The 16,168-nt window shown below is 41.8% G+C and overlaps 1 protein-coding gene across 1 annotated transcript; it reads right to left on the bottom strand.

Moving 5' to 3' along the window:
• Window positions 1-1,356: 1,356 nt before the first annotated feature.
• Window positions 1,357-10,683, bottom strand: NPTX1 (neuronal pentraxin 1). Its single transcript, XM_072645256.1, has 5 exons — window positions 10,009-10,683; window positions 9,402-9,609; window positions 6,939-7,183; window positions 4,302-4,481; window positions 1,357-2,387 (listed from the first exon to the last, which is right to left on the bottom strand). Exons 1-5 carry the CDS (start codon window positions 10,447-10,449, stop codon window positions 2,166-2,168), a joined length of 1,296 nt encoding a protein of 431 aa, XP_072501357.1. The 5' UTR covers window positions 10,450-10,683; the 3' UTR covers window positions 1,357-2,165.
• Window positions 10,684-16,168: the final 5,485 nt, after the last annotated feature.

The raw sequence follows: 16,168 nt of genomic DNA on the forward strand, positions 1-16,168 counted from the left end.
ATCCAATCCATGCCCTTTAAATAAGAGAAATGTATCTCAGAACCAATGGCTATGTGCTGAGCAGACATACGTAAGTACATACATATACATAAGGTGCGTGCATGCATTCACACACACACCCTCACACACACCCATATTTAGACATGAAATGAACCTGTGTTTAAGGAGACAGGTGACCCCATTAGGAAACATAAGACTTAGACACCTGTATCTGCTGTAGAAATGTCTGGGGCTGCAGATGAGCCAGGTGGTAATAATTGAATTTCTAGAAACATGTACAAGCCCATTTTTCATAAGACTCTGGCAATAGCATTGGGAGGTGCCCTCAGGGTACACAGCTTCCAGATGCTGGAAAAGCAGAGCTCACACTAAACATGGGCATGGTTCTCCCAACTCTTGAACACATACACACACTCTCTCTCACACACACACTCACACACACATAGTTTCCCCTCCTACTTAGAAGGACAAGGGAAGAATTTTTAGATAACATCCAAAAGTGGGGAAAAGGCCTCAGTGAGCCATACAACCGAAGGAAGTTTGGCTTTGCTGGACTTGGGTTCTACAAAACCAAAGAAGGAATGGAGGAACTAAGCAGTGGAAACTTGTCTCAGAAATCAGAAACTTGTCTTAGAAATCTAACCCAGATCATCTTTGCTTTATGAAGGCTTCATATAACTCCTGCAGGTTAGGTCTAGAAATATTGGGAGGCAAGAGAAAAAAATGTCCAAGTAAGAAGCCTTCCTGGGTTGCCTGGTGGGGTTTGGAGCCCCATCAGAAAGGGGCTGGATCTTAGCCACATATCAGTTTTCTTATAAAATGGAGGAGGTGAGGGAAATCCCATTAAATTAATTTAGTCAGACCTTCTACTCTCTAAGTAGCATGGTGTAGTGGCAAGAACACCACAATTTGAGTCTGAGTTTTGAATCCAAGCTTTGCTATGCACAACTGAGTGACCTTGGGCTAATTGCTTCACCTCTGTGAGCATTTCCTCATCCATAAAATGAGAGGGTTGGACTAGCTCATCCCTAAGGTCTTTTTTTAGGTCCAAATACTATGATCCTAAGACTCAACAAAGTATGAAGGAGGATGAGGAAGTAGAGATGTGGTCTCCCTGGGAAATGAGATGGGTTACTCCTCTCTTATCGATTACCAAGGTTGGAACACTGCACCTGGGACTGGCCTGCCAGCTTAGTGGGAAGAAGCAAGTTGCAGCCTCATAAAATGTAGTGAGGTGAAGAGAGTGGGGCTTTTCCCATGGGCTCCCACAGTGCTTCCTGAAAGGGGCACAGTACTTTCCTGGTCTTGGGAAAGAGCCTGGCACAAAGCACAAATGAGCATTATGGCTTCCCTAGCTTTGGTGTATCCTCAGATACAGAGAGCTGAGGAACAGGTCAGGCGCCAACGGTTGCCAACAGGGTTAGCCAGAATGCTGAGGCCAATAATATCCTTCCTCCTCCTCCACCAGAATCATCTCTCTCTCTCCCAACGGGAGCAGGGAGTCAGTCAAAGAGAATTCATTTTTAATACAAAATAAAAATTCTCTATGGCGATGTGCCCTGGCCTTTAAGAAACTGCATAAAAGACATTTATTATATGAATATAGAGATATGTCCTTCTTAAAAAGGGTTGCAAATGAAGACAAATGTGTGTGCTCAAGAAGTTGCACCAGCCCAAAGGCACTCAGGCATCTAACAAAGTTGGCAAATACAGGAATTCGACCAATTGTGAAATTTCCCAAAGCCAGAAAGAAAAATAAGAAGGAAGGGAAAACAGCCTCATTCCAAAAGAAAAGCCCCCTTCCCCTGACCAAAAAAAACCCCCCCAAAACAAAGAAACTTTTCACCTACTTTTGCATGGTTCAAAAGTTTGGTGCCGTTGCTTTTACTGTGGACAGGGGATGCCTGAGGAACTGAGTCCAAGGCTCCTAAAGAGAAATGTGTTGTTCTTTGGGGACTGACAAGACAAGTGACTCTGCTTCAGGGGAGAGACAAACAAAACGAGGAGGAGTATTTTGGGGAAGGGGACAGAAATATCCTTAACTGATTTTTCAGGAAGGAAGAGAGGAAAAGACAAATGGGCTAGAACTGCTTAAGCAGGGAGGAGAGGTGGAAATGGGAGGGTGGGGCAGGCAGGAAGAAGGGAGAGAGGCAGCTCCAAAGCAGTTAGTTGATCTGACGACAAGCTTCAAATGTCCACTTAGTAGCCCCGCCATAGATGTCAATGTTGGTCTCAGCCCAGGCAATGACGTTCCCAGACAGAGCTTTGGTGCTGCAGGTGGCCAGGTTGTAGATCTCCCCAGAGGTGAGTTTTCGGTCCCAGATGTTGAAATGAGCCAGTTCACCAACGAAAGCTTGTGTGGCATCGAACCCACCACCCAAAGTATCCTTTCAAAGAAATAAAGAGAACATAGAGGTGGAAGGTATTGGTTAAGGTGAGGGTCAGGGAAGTGGGTGACCCTGGGAAATTTCAGCTCTGACTTGCTGCCTCATCAGGAATGTTGGTCATCCTAACACTGTTTGTGCATCCTTATGTGTGCCTTTCTGTTTCTGCTTGTTTATCTTTCCTTCTGTTAATTGTGAAGACTGTCTTTCTGTGTGAATGTGCATGCATATATGTACATTGTGTATTTTTTTTCTGTTTATCCACATTTCTGTATTTGGCATCTTACAGTATTTTCAAGGTTAAAATTATATCAAAACATGAGATATTTAGCGTGTGTGAAAGAGACAGAGACAGAGAAATAGGAGAGACAGAAACAGAAGACAGAAAGAGGGAGAGAGAGAGAGAGAGAGAGAGAGAGAGAGAGAGAGAGAGAGAGAGAGAGAGAGAGAGAGAGAGAGAAGCTTGTCTTTCCCCTGTCTGGACTCTATCTGTGAATTTAACTCTGGCTGGCAGTATGTCTCTGCCTCTGTCTTTGTCTCTGTTATTTATCTGGGTCTCCTTCTATTTATTCCACAGGGATCCTGTGGAATAGAAATGGCCCTAGTCATTTCCCTGAACCTGGTGTATTTTCCTATAGGAGATCATGTAATAGAATCTAGCTTTTCTAGAGCTAGAATCTGGAACCTGGTATATGGGTAGATCTAACAGGAACAATGGCTGTTCAAGGTTTTATCTTTGTTTGTCATTTCCTGTGTCCCTATCTTTCTGTTTCCTCCATTCTAATTCCTCAGGCCAGGAATGAATGTTTGGAATGTTTGGAATGAGCAGAAAAGAATTTATAGACTGGGGAACTCCCCACTAGATGCCACCAAAAAGTAAATCACTTACTAATAAACATTTAATTTATAAGATAATAGCCAGATCAATTTCTAGTATCAGAACCAATCAAAATGAGGAATCAAGCTGGTAATTTTTATAATTGAAGTAGTTAATGAGAAAATATGAATTTTTTTTTCAGTAGTTCGTGGTAAAGTGTTCTGCTTTATGCGCTGGCTTAATTCATTCCTGCTTGCAGCTTCTGCATCTTTGTATCTTTACATCAGGAAATTTTCACTCAGCTGTGAAAATTAAAGAATAAAATATGATTTTATGAAACATTTTTTCTACGTGGAACTAAGTTGATGCCATGAATTAGAAGTTCATTTGTTTATTTTTAAATCAAGGTAATAATAATAATAATTTTTTTTGGTTCAGATTTGTGATTTCTTTAGTATGGGGAACTTTCAGTATGGAAATTCCTTCCACTTTGGGGATCAGTCACTCATCTATACAGCTTTAACTTAAAGCCTTAGACAATTGAGAGATTTCAAGACCTCCCAATAGTTACACAACCAGTATATAGCAAAGGCAGGATTCTAATTCGTCTTCCTGATGCAATGATAATAAAAATGATGAGAGCAATGATTACCAGAAACACTGAAGCCTCAGTTTACGTGGACTTGAACTCCTTATAAATGTCATCAAAATCAGGAGTTGCTTAACCTCTTGAATATTACGTTTCCTCATCTCTAAAACAGAGATAATATTTACACTACTTTCTTCATAGGATTGTCATGATATAGGTGCTTTGTAAACCTTAAAGTTCTAGAGAAATGTGAATCACTGGGAATATTATTATCCCCATTACTATCACCATGGGGATGATATTATTAAACCTATTAACTCTCTTTTCCCCTTTAGCTATGATGTGTGGCCCTCAGTTCCCAGAAGGTAATGGTTCTATTTTCACCACTGTTTTGTCATTCTTTTCTTCTAGCACAGAGCCCCATCTTCTGACCAAACTTCTTTCATGGATATCTCAGGGCCCTCCCCAGGTGCTGCCCTCCCAGCTAGCCCAGTCCCCATTTGTCCAGTACCTGCTCTTGGCCCAACACAAGCACACCCTGTGGTTTGATTGGGTGGTAGGGTGCCAGGTTCTCTCCATTGCCTCCTTGAGTGCCATCCTGGTAGGCCTCCCAGACACCATCCCGTGTGGTCCAGGTGATACAGATGTGATGCCATTTACCATCATTGATAACAAATGGTAGCTTGGCCACCTGAGGCAGGAAAGGAAAATAGTACTTTTGCTACTCCTTTTCATAGTTCACATCCATTTGGTCTTAGCTTAACAATATGTACATCTTTGATACTACTGTTTAAGTCATCAATTCAGCAAATGTTGATTAACCATCTCCCTTCCAAAGACAAGGCATGGAGCTTTCATTTATCTTTGTTATTCGTGTTATGATGACTTCTAGTTCTATTATAAGAAACAGTGTGGTGTAATGGAAAGAGTGATGGATGTAGAATTGAGAAGGCTTAGGTTCACATTCTGTCCTTGCTTACTAGTCAGTGGTGGGTGCATGGGCAAGTCACTTAAGATCTCTTGGCCTCAATTATTTCATCTGTAAGATGAGAAGAGTAATCCCATATTTCATAGGATTGTTATGAGACTATATAAGTAAAGTGCTTTGTCAAATTGAAAGCACTATAGAAATATCAGTTATTATTAAATTAGTTACAAAAGTCATTTATTAAGTGGCCAAATGCCATATTTTCCCCAAACTCATCATCTAGGTCTGAAAGTATTAACCCAGACATTAAGACACACAGACATCAGTCACATCATCCTAGGTTACAGCATATACAAAGTGTCCATTGCCAAATAACAAGTCCCTTTAATTGGCCATCAAGGTAAATGTGTGAGTGTAGAGGAGGGGGAGGGATGGTTGGAGATGGACCTGACAGGCCTCCTGGTATGTATCCTTTCTTCATCTTTTACTCATCATCCTAATCCATACTATCAAAGTATCCACAATAAGACAGCCTCACAAGAGCCCTGGTCCATCTATTTTCAAAAACATGTAATTCTAGACAGAATGTTGACTGCAGCAACTTGGAAAAACAAAGGCTTTGGCTAGACATGGGGCTGGGGCTGGAATTCACCAATGCCTTCTCCATCCATTCCATTTTCCTCCTCCTGGATTGCCTCTCCCTGCGGATTTTCTGCTTTTTAATGATTAGATGGCCCAGGTTTTGAGCTCTCTGAGTCCTAAGCTTCTGCAGAAGAAGTGCTGGAGAAACTGAACAGGCGCATCAACATAGATGGCACTGCAGTCTAAATGCACAGCCCCTTTTCCCATCTGTGATCTTATTAATCTTCCAACTTTCCTCTGAAGTGAGAGGAGGGGGAATGATATTATTATTATAAATTTATTATTTTTCATATTTAGGATTAAATTGACAAACAATTGCTTTAAGTTCATACAATCAGGAAAAATATAAGGATAAATTCTTAGATATGCTAAGATTCCCAGCCTAGGTTCTAACCTTTTAATATGAACCTTAGGCATTAGGAAAGGTGAATATTTAATGGCTGATAAACTAACTCCAGGGAGTATTGGTGACTGTCATAGAAAAGAATTCAGGGAAGAATAACAGCTCTCTTTTATTAATTGCTTTAAGGTGTAAAAAAAAACCTGTAAGGTGTAAAAAGGTGATGGCACTTGCATTTTTATTCTCATTTTATAGATAGGTTAAGTGACTTCCCCATAGTCAGACAGCTAATAAGAATCAGCAACAGGACTTAAGCCTGATCTGCTGATTCCAAATCCATCAGAATAACCACCACACTGACAATGAGGGGTCAGTCTCACTGGCCTAGCCCTGTCCTGGGAAATAGGGATGGGAGGAAGGGAAAAACAGGGATCAGGTTGGAGAATTTCCGAGGGTTCTAACACCCTTCTTGGATATCTCTAGGCCACAGGATTCAAAGGTAAGATCAGTTCAGGGGTCAGTCTTAGGTTTTGGGACTACTTTGGGAAAGCAAGAGGAATCCATTTGTTTGGACCTCTTTCTCCTTCCTAACACAACTCTGGAACTGACCCAGGATATTTAGTATTGGTAATGTCCAATGTCTAGCCTGGAATTATTGGAGTTTGGACTCCAGCCCAGGATTGGCCCAGAATCATATTGACCTCAAGGTGATGAGGGGATTTTAAACAAATCCATCTCTCTTTGGTCTCTTCCACATCCTTCCATTAAGCTCTAGAAAGACCACTAACTTCTTTTCCCTCAGTCCTTTTCAGTATATGTTATGCACCATATACAACATACCCTATTCTTGGGAAGCTTTCATTTGATGGTTTCTTTTACACTTTGTTCTAAGAAGTCTAAGTTAAAGGAGAGGGAATTCCACTTAACAAGAAAGAGCAGGTCCCCTCCTTCATGCTCCTCTGAAACCCAGTCATTCCAGTAACAATGCAAGACATGGATTCCACTCAGTTCAGTGTCTGGTTCTGGAAGTGTCAGCCCACCTGGCAGATCTTTAAGCTGAATGATCTGCCTGATATACTGAAGTTTCCTTCTTTCTTTGTTATTAGTTAATTGTAGGACCTTGAGTCATTTCATTTCTTAGACCTATCTGTAAAAGAAGAGGGTCCCAACTCAAACATTCTATGAATTTTTTTTATAAGTCCAATGTGTGGAAATGGTGGGGGTTTGGGGACTCTTACCTTGTCATTTATGAGGATCTCCATTGGGTTATTCCCCCATTCGATTAGAACCAGTTCATTGGCCTGGCCTGGCACAGCATAGGAGAATGGAGTCCCCACTCCAGGGGAGGCATTTGATTTTAGCCACATGCAGATAGTGAAGGCATACATTTCTGGAAGACTTTTTTTCACCTTGGCATACATATAGTTGGTCCGCAGTGGGAAAGTGAGCTGGAACTTGTCCCCAGGCCTGTTGTCTTTCTGACCTGGGAGAAAAATAGAGGGGAGCTGAGCATATACTAGGTATGTATGTATGTGTGTATGTACTCTGCAGGCAGGTAAGTGGAACAATCTGTATACCTAGAATTCATTTACAAACATGTATAAGAATGGGGTATGCAAAATACCTCTAAATGCCTGTTTTTGAGCAAAAGTGGTTGAAAAGTGTGACTACTAAAGAATAAGAATGGTTTATTGTCAAATAAACCAGAGCTTCTATATCCAAAAGAAGATTGTCCGCTTCCAGAGCACTTGGTCAGAAGGCTAGACAGCTACTTCAGGGATACTGGTTCAGATCAAAATGCCTCTTTGGAAATTGCCTTCAGAGCTAGTTTAGAAGCAAATCAGTCTCACTGCTTTACAGCCACACTTCCTTTTGTTATTAGAAAGAGTATTTCCCATGTTTATCAATCACCTTATTCATCAGATATGGCTGTGGCAAACTCGACTATTTGTAAAAAAAAAAAAAAAATCTAATTCACCTTCAAAGGGGTGCATTTTCCAGCATCAAGGATATTCCCAAGATGTATGCCTGGCTGTGAAGACAGTACCAAAGAGGAATATCCAAAATGTTTTGAGCACCATTGTATATAACCATCTTGGTAACTACTTGGAAGGGACAACAGTGATTTAGATGTATAAGTTGATTTGTTTAGAAATGAGTCACAGTATTTTATAGTCAGACCTTGAGTAAACAGACACCAATCCCAGATATATGAACCTAGGCATCCTTACATATAAGTATGTCTATATTTTCATAGTTCCTGCATACGCCTATGTTTGCATAGTTCATGGTTCCCTGCATCAATATGTCCTGGTGTGTACATGTAGTGACTGATTACAACCATTTCTCAGTCTGTGTATAAACAGATGAGCCTTGACATATACACACTACAGACTACATGCTACATACAATCAGGATCTCAGATCTTTGTGCATCTGCACAGTGGAAAAGAGACAGGAGACTGGACTCACTCTGGACTAAGGAAACTGGGAAATGCCTGATGACTTCCCTGAGAGAGGCATAGCAGGCAGGGCAAGATCCGAGGACATCCCGCCTCCGCATCCCTCCTCCTACCTCCCAGCAAGCCTGAAGGACGTGAGCAAGCCACTCAGTTGAGTGGCTTTCCTCACCCTTCTTCACCCCCTACTTCCATCTATCTCTCTGCCCTCTGTACTTCTTCCATTCAAACATCGTTCCCTGTAGGTCTGCAGATCCCTACTTGGTTTGGCTGACTCCAAGATCTCTCATTTCTCTTGTGTTGTTGTTTCATTTTTTCTTGAGCATGTTCTCGGAATCTTCCCTCCCACCTCCCTATCCTGCTTTCTCTCTTTCTAATGATCTATTTCACCCCCCCCCCCCTCCAGTTACATAACAGGCCTTAAGATGGCAGTGTTTAAATCCCTCCAGCACATTTTGCAGTCTAATCTCTATCACGTGTCACGAGCTCTGGGAATCAGTTCTCTCCCTTTTACAACCTTATTTGATTTCTGACATCAAGCAAAGAGTTGCTCCTGCTAATCAATATGCCCAAGGCGTGGTACGTGGAGTTTGGATGAGAGTAATAATCACCCAGTTTGTTGAAGTTTGAGAAACACAATCTTCTGGGAGAGCAAAATATGCCCTGGATTATGTTATATAGAGCGAAAAACTGCAGATTGTGTCTGTGAGAGCGTTAAGGCATTGTGAATGGATGGGAAGTGCCAATAGAACCCCATGAAGGCAGCAGGAAAACTCAGAATGCTATTATATAGCCCAGGTGGAATCTTAGTGAGAAGGTAGGACTAGGTTAGAATGTTGGTTGAGCTCATCTGTAATCATGATGAAATGTGCCAAGAACAGAATATACTGGGTGGGGTTTCCCAGGTCAAACTGGGTTAAATTGGCAATAAAGCTTCTGATACATTTTAAGAATTCAGGATGAAAAAAATAAGTTGACCAGAGAAGGTTTACTCTCTCTCACTGGAGCTGTCAACAGCAATTAGTGCTAATATTTGGATAATTTTAGGGTCTGGTACTATGGAGAAAAGATTAGGAGCTTAAATGATTGATGGAAAGTAAAAATGAGGGTGGTGGGGTTGAGGAGAGAATGGTGGCAGCAGTTATCTAGATGAAGGGATATTTCTGCAGCATTAGTTTGCACCGAGATCATCAATTCAAAATCGAGTCTATAACCCATACCTACTGTCCCCAGTAATGTTTACCTTTCTCCAGGTCACTGATCCTTTGATGGAGGGATGTTAGAGTGCTCTCTATCTTGACCCTCTCCTCAGTCTCATTCTTGGGGTTCAACTTCCCTTCCTCCAGACTATTTACTCGAGACAAAACTTGCTTCTCTAGGTCATCGATCTTGTTCTGCAACATGTCCTTAAGGCTGTTGGTCTGGCTTGAAGAATTGAGTCTACTGTATTGCTGCAGAGACACAGAGTAGAAGGGGGGGGGGGGGGCGAACAACAACAAAATGATTAGCTGTACAGTAAAGAACGCTTGGAGAGAAAGCAGAGCTAAAGGGTGCCAGATGGAGCTGTCCAGCGGCTAGGCTACTCGGGAAGCTTATTGCCGAGATAGTCTTCTAGAGAATCAATCTAAGCCTCTGCACTTTGGAGCCCGTAAAGAAACTTCATGCAAACCTTGTGGAATCACCCAGACAACATCTAATAAAGGACAACACTGGCGTGTGTGTATATGCGTGTGTCTGTGTGTGTAGAAGAGAGACCTGTCTGTAAAGAGGTTCAGGGAGAAGGGAGAAAATTGTAGAAGAGTTAGCCCGAGCACGGACAGCTCCACGTTACGAGAAGATGGAGCACTTACCTCAAGGTTTTCTAGTCTGGTTTTGAGAGATTGCAAAGTTTGCCCGAGTTGACTGAGAGTCTCCGCAGCAGGGGTTCTGGACAGATCCCCCATGGTATTTTTCCCGGAGCCTGATTGTTTTCTGCCCGCTCCAGGTTTGGCTTCATTGGGCCCGCTCTCCAGCAAACTCTGGCTTTCACACCTGCCCAGTTTGGTGGTCAGTTCCCGGATAGTCTCCTTCTGGTTCATAATGGTCTCCTTCTGTTGCAGCACTGTCTCACGGAGCTGCAACACATTGGTCTTGAGGTCCTCAGCGCTGCCGCTGCTCTGAACCGAGGTACACATGTCCATATCTACCGGCACCGAAGTGCAGATGAAACGAGTCTGTCCGAAATTCTGGGCCAGGCATTCCAGGCACACGGCGGAGAGGACCACGAAGCACCACGGGATACCTCCTGGCATGGTTGGAAGGGTCCCAGTGTTCCCGGGACCGGACAAGTCCTCCTTACTCCCCGACTCTCCCGCAGTAGTCTGCGTGCTGCGGTGCCTGGGAGTTCAGAGCCGTGGATCTGTCAGTCCACCCCCTAACTGCCGAGCAGACTGCGGAACCTCACAGCCTTTTATGCTGCTGCGGGAGGGGCCTTCACGGTGCGGACGTCATCAAGGCAGGAATCCCATTTTAATTGTCTAGTGACCCGTTCCACCCCAGAGGAAGGGGATCTGTCAAGAACCGGGGTGAAGAAAGGGGATGTTCCTACTCCTTAATCATCCCATCCCCAAGAGAAGCTCTGGGTCTTTCCCCTCTTTCCCAAACGTCCTTACAACCCCCTTCGCTTTCCTCTCCCTCACCTCCTCCTCCTCTCTCCTAGCTCCTCCCTTCCGCCCCAGTTATTTCCCCATCTGTTGAACCTGGCCCTTCATTCTCTCCTCCTACTCCCCCCTCCCGCCCAACTATGAAGAGCTTGGGACAGGGGAGCAAGGCAAGTGGACTTCATGTCTATACGGCACTTTACAATTTACAAAGAGCTTTCGTAGACAGTATCGCATTTGATTTTTGCCCCTAATCTGGAGAGGTAGGTATATCTCCTATATACAGACTAGGTACAGGTTAGCCCAGGTTCGAGGGTACCCATCAGACATGAAAAAGCTGAGGCTCAGACAAGGTAATGGCTGCACCCATATGGTTCATATCCAAATCACCTTTCCTTATGATTTAAACCATTAGGGTTTAAGAGCTAGTGTGCTCTTCCAGAATTTCCGACGGGGCATGGGAAATGAAAGCATCAGGAAATGATTTTAGGCTCTGGCCAAGTGAGACTTGGGGTGAGGATGGGAGTAGGAGATGAGAATGTCTTTACATTTGCTAGATGTTTAACTGTTAATTTTAAACAAAACAAAACACACAACCCTCTGATTCCTATACCCTCGTTCCTGAGACTTTCTGAATTCCTATCTCCTATCTCTCCCTCCTCTAGCCAGCCCCTAGATCAGGGGATGCAGAGAACACACACACACACACACACACACACTCGGCTAGTTTCGTTCCATCATTCCAGGACAGTCATGGGCGATGAGGGTTGGGTGTGGGGTTGTTGAAATAAATCTTGAGAATTGCTTTACCCCCTTTCCCCTCACCTCGACCCCCCAGTACCACAGCTTCCTTAAAACGCTGAACCCTGGGGAACCTCTATCCGTGCCAGCAAGGGGGTATGGGTGGGTGGGGGAAGTGGTGGAGTGAGACGATGGTCCAGGATGAGCTCTGTGCAACTTATCGGAGCCGGAATTCAAACAGTTTGCCTTTCCAGCAAACCGAGCAGATCTCTGGGGCTCGAGTTCCTGGTAGCTGGAATCAGCGCGGGTTTTCAGCAGCGTAGTAGAGGTCCCTGAGGGCTAGGGATGAACGTGGAGATTAGAAACGGCTCATTTCCTCTTCCTGGTTTAATAGTCTTGCGGCTTAATGAAGCCATTTCCAATTCACAAAGCTATTTCCCACTAAGGGGTGAGGAGGGAGGGACCTAGGGTGGGGTTGCAGTGGGATGAATATGTGTGAAGTGAGAGTGTGTGTGTGTGTGTGTGTGTGTGTGTGTGTGTGTGTGTGTGTGTGTGTGTGTGTGTGTGTGTGTGTGTGTGTGTAGGTGGAGGGGAGGTGGGGGAAGTGTGTCAGGGACTATGAGTAACTCAACCGGTGCGGACAGGCTGTTTGCGTGTCTGTATTGCTTACACCTGAATGAGCCATCAAGCTTCCAACCATATCCCCAAGTCTAGGGGTGGGGCATATTAAAGGGATCTCATAGACTTAGAACTGGAAGAGACCTCATAGTTGTTCCCTCACCTTACAGATGAGACAACTGAGGCAAGCAGAGGTTGAGCTGCTCAAGATGAAACAGGGATGAAGTGACAAAGACAGGATTTAAAACCTGGGTCCTCTAAGAATTCCTCATTCTTTGCTTTTCAGGACATTGCCTCTTTGGAGCTGCTGAATTTGTGTTTGGGTGGGTAGTTGGGGGAGGATAATGGGATAGATCAGGGAGGGTAATAAGGATGGAAAATAAGAAAGCTTTGAAAAGTACAAGTTCAAGCAATAAATTGGTTGCCACACTGCCATCATTCACTGACAGCTACACACAAGTACACTGGCTAGTGACCCTCAACATTTAAGGGAAACGGCCCATTGCTCTCTTAAGGTCACAGGTTAAGTTTAGTTTTCCTTGTCTTTTTTATATGGTCTCTCGGAGTTGGGGAAAATGAGTAAATTATCCATCACATAGTCATGTCAGTACAAAATATAAAACTAGAGTTTCACATATGACCCCCACACGTTATCACACAGAGCTACAAATGGGAATCCTCAAACCCTCACACATTGCCCCATCTAAAACCACCCCTATCTACATGATCACATGTACACACATTGAAAGCATCAATCATGCCAGATCTGGAGGAGACATTGGGGCCTCCATTTTAGACTAACCTCTTCATTTTACAGAAAACTCTAATAATAGCACCCTTCCATAGTCTTTTAATGTTTACAAATTGCTTTTTTCATAACAATCTGTGAAGTAAGTCAATGTGAGCCCAGATAGGTAGGGCCAGATCAAGGCCTCCATCTCAACAAAGCTAAAGCTACAAGCATCGGGAAAAAGGCCCAAGCTGTAGCCCCATGAGTAGATGACTGTACAAGGAGACAAATAAAACAGATGCCAGAGGTTAGCCCACTGGGGGAGGGGCAGGAGGTAGAAACCAGGTCTGGGCTCAGGTTCCCATCCCAGACAAGGGCTGCAGAAGTAAGATTAGAAGGGCAGCAGGACCCAGGCTTCCCATGAAAAATTATGGAAGAACAGCTACATTGGCATTAGAACTGTTACAAGGACAAAACCTGAGCCCAGGCACCCATTCCAAGACGGTGAGAAGGAAGAGAGCCTAGTGGTATCAGATTTCAAACTATACTAAAAAGCAGTAGTCATTAAAATGATTAGTACTATTTAAAAATATATAAAAGTCAATCACTGGAACAAATTAGGTACAAAAACCCAGAAGAAATGAAATTCTGTAGTATGATGTTCAATAAAACTAAAAGCACCAACTACTGTTGTAGGGATTCCCTATTCAACAAAAACTCCTGTGAATATTAGAAAGTAATTTGGCAGAAATGGGATTTAGATCAACAATTGCATCATATACATGATGTTTTAAATGAATAGGATACCTGACTTGGATTATAATATGCAAATTAGAAGAGAAGAACAATCTTTCATAATGATGGGTAAGAGGAAGATTTCTTGACCAAAGAACACAGATGATCATAAAAAATAAAAAGGATAATCTCCTATGTTCAGGTTAGGTATACAAGATCCAGAAACAATCAAATAGTAAGGAAATATCTCTCACAACTATAGGTATGGAGAACTCTTAACTAAACAAGGGATAGAGGTGATGTTAGAATATAAAATGGACAATTTAGATTACATAAAACTGAAAGATCTTGTTTTATAATTAGTTTTATTATGTTTTCAACTTTTTTAAGTATTTATTTCTTCTTTCTTCTCCAAGTTGAAGCAAAAAAAGGAAAAGAAAAAGAAAACTTTCGTAACAAATATGCATAGTCAGGCAAAGCAAATTCTCTCATTGATCATTTCCAAAAACATATGTCTCATTATGCATTTTGAGTCCATCATTTCTCTGTTTGAACATGGGCATCCTTCATCCTTGGTCCAATGGAATTGTGGTTTGTCATTTCATCCATCAGTTCTAAAGTATTTAAAATTGTTTGGAAAGATTTTGCACAAACAAAATCAATGCATGAGAATTAGAAGGGGAGCAACTGACAGGAAATATATATCTGCAGCAAATTTCTCATAACTAAAATATTTAAGGAATTGATACAAATATACAAAACAATAGCCAGAGTCAAGAAAACAGTAGAAATAATGACTATGACAATGTAAATGGAAAGAACAGCCACAAAATAATTAAAGTAAATATTTCAAAATTACAAAGAACAAGTATGATTGCAAGAAGATATATAAGAAGACACTCTCATCACACTTCTTTGCAGAGAAAAGAGGTCCATGAGTGTAGAGTTTTCAGACTTTTTCAATGTATTGATAAATCTTACTGATGTTTTCTCTCTTCTTCCTCTTTTTAATTTTTCTTCAAAAATGTTATTTGTTATATGAGTTTGGTTTGCTGGGAAGGGGTGCGTAGGAGAAATGCTTTTGATATAAAAGACAAAATGTACCAATAAAATGTATTTTTAAGAAGAACAAGAGCCATTCTTCAATGGATAAGTGGTTGAAGAATATGAATGAGGTAGTTCAACAATCACATAACTCCAAATCATCAATAATAAGAGAATTACAGACTAGAATATTTTTTTAAGAATAAAGGAAACTTTCCTACTTAAGTAAAAGGTTAAGGATTGCCTGGCTATAGACAAAGCAGGCAGGTGAAGAAAAATAGATCCCAAAACTACAGTAGAGTGCTGAATCTCCTTTAATGTAACCAGGCTTAACAATTGGGTTTTGTTCATTGTACAATTTCAGTTCTTCTAAGAGGAGAGGGAGGGATCTCAGATTTTCCCAGGAAAATTACCATAGGGGAGAGAGGTGAAGGTCTCCACGTTACACCCATCTGATTAATAAAGATGAGAAAAGAAAAAAAATGACAACTTTTGGAGGGACCATAGAAGGATAGGCTCATTAATGCATTGTTGCTGAAGTTAGGCATTTGTTTAACCCTTGTGGAAAACAACTTGGAAATATTCTCCCAAAGTCACTAAACTGTGAGAACCCTTTGCCCCAGTTTTACCACCACTAGATGTACAATGCAAAGAGGTCAAATAGAGAAGTAATATGTACACAATTCTTTATAGCAGCACTTTTCATTGTAGTAAAAAGCTGTAAATAAAGTGGGTGCCTATCAATCGAGGAAAGGTTGAACTAATTGTAGTATATGAGCATAAAGGACTACTATCTTGTCATAGGGATGGATTCAGAGAAACCCAGGAAATTATATGGACTGATGCAAAGTGAAGTGAGCAGAATGAGAACAATTTATATAATAATCACATTAATGCAAAGAACAACTTTGAAAGAATTCAGAACTCTGATCAATGTGATGATTAAACATGACTTCAAAAGAATAATTTTAAGACATGCTTAACACCCCTTGACAGGGATGTTAGACAGACTAGACCTTTAGAAAAATACATAAAATTTCAGCCATGGTCAAATGAGATCATTTGTTTTGTTTGACTATACTTATTTAGGATAAGAGAGGGTTTATATCTGGGGATACGAGATTTCATAGGTTGTGATAGAGATGCAAAAAAAAAAAGGAAAAAAGAAAAGGACATCAATAAAACATTTAAAGTATGCAAGACATCAGAAGGAAGTTCAAAAGGAGATACAGAGAAACAGGGTGATTTATTGTTATTACCGTGCTAAATTTAATATACACTTAAAAAGCAAGCTATATATAATGAAAATTCATAGTTTCTTTTGTTATCCCTGAAATGTTCATGTTTGATGACATTTGCTTAATTCATAGTTTTAAAAAACCTATGAGGGAGGTAGCACAAAGATTATGTAAAGCCCCATAGTCCAGATGGCAGGGCATCCTTTTTTCCTAAAGACCCTATCTATCTGTAGACCAGGGGTGGGAAACCTTCAGCCTCAAGGCC

This window comes from Notamacropus eugenii, chromosome 2 (genome assembly GCF_028372415.1).
Source record: "Notamacropus eugenii isolate mMacEug1 chromosome 2, mMacEug1.pri_v2, whole genome shotgun sequence".
Lineage (NCBI taxonomy): Eukaryota > Metazoa > Chordata > Mammalia > Diprotodontia > Macropodidae > Notamacropus > Notamacropus eugenii.

Coding starts and splice junctions, on each gene's coding strand:
- NPTX1 (XM_072645256.1), bottom strand. CDS start 10,449: ATGCCAGGAGGTATCCCGTGGTGCTTCGTGGTCCTCTCCGCCGTGTGC. Junction 4,482..6,938: donor AGATCCTCATAAATGACAAG/GTAAGAGTCCCC, acceptor TTCCTGCCTCAG/GTGGCCAAGCTACCATTTGT. Junction 2,388..4,301: donor TTGTGTTGGGCCAAGAGCAG/GTACTGGACAAA, acceptor TTTCTTTGAAAG/GATACTTTGGGTGGTGGGTT.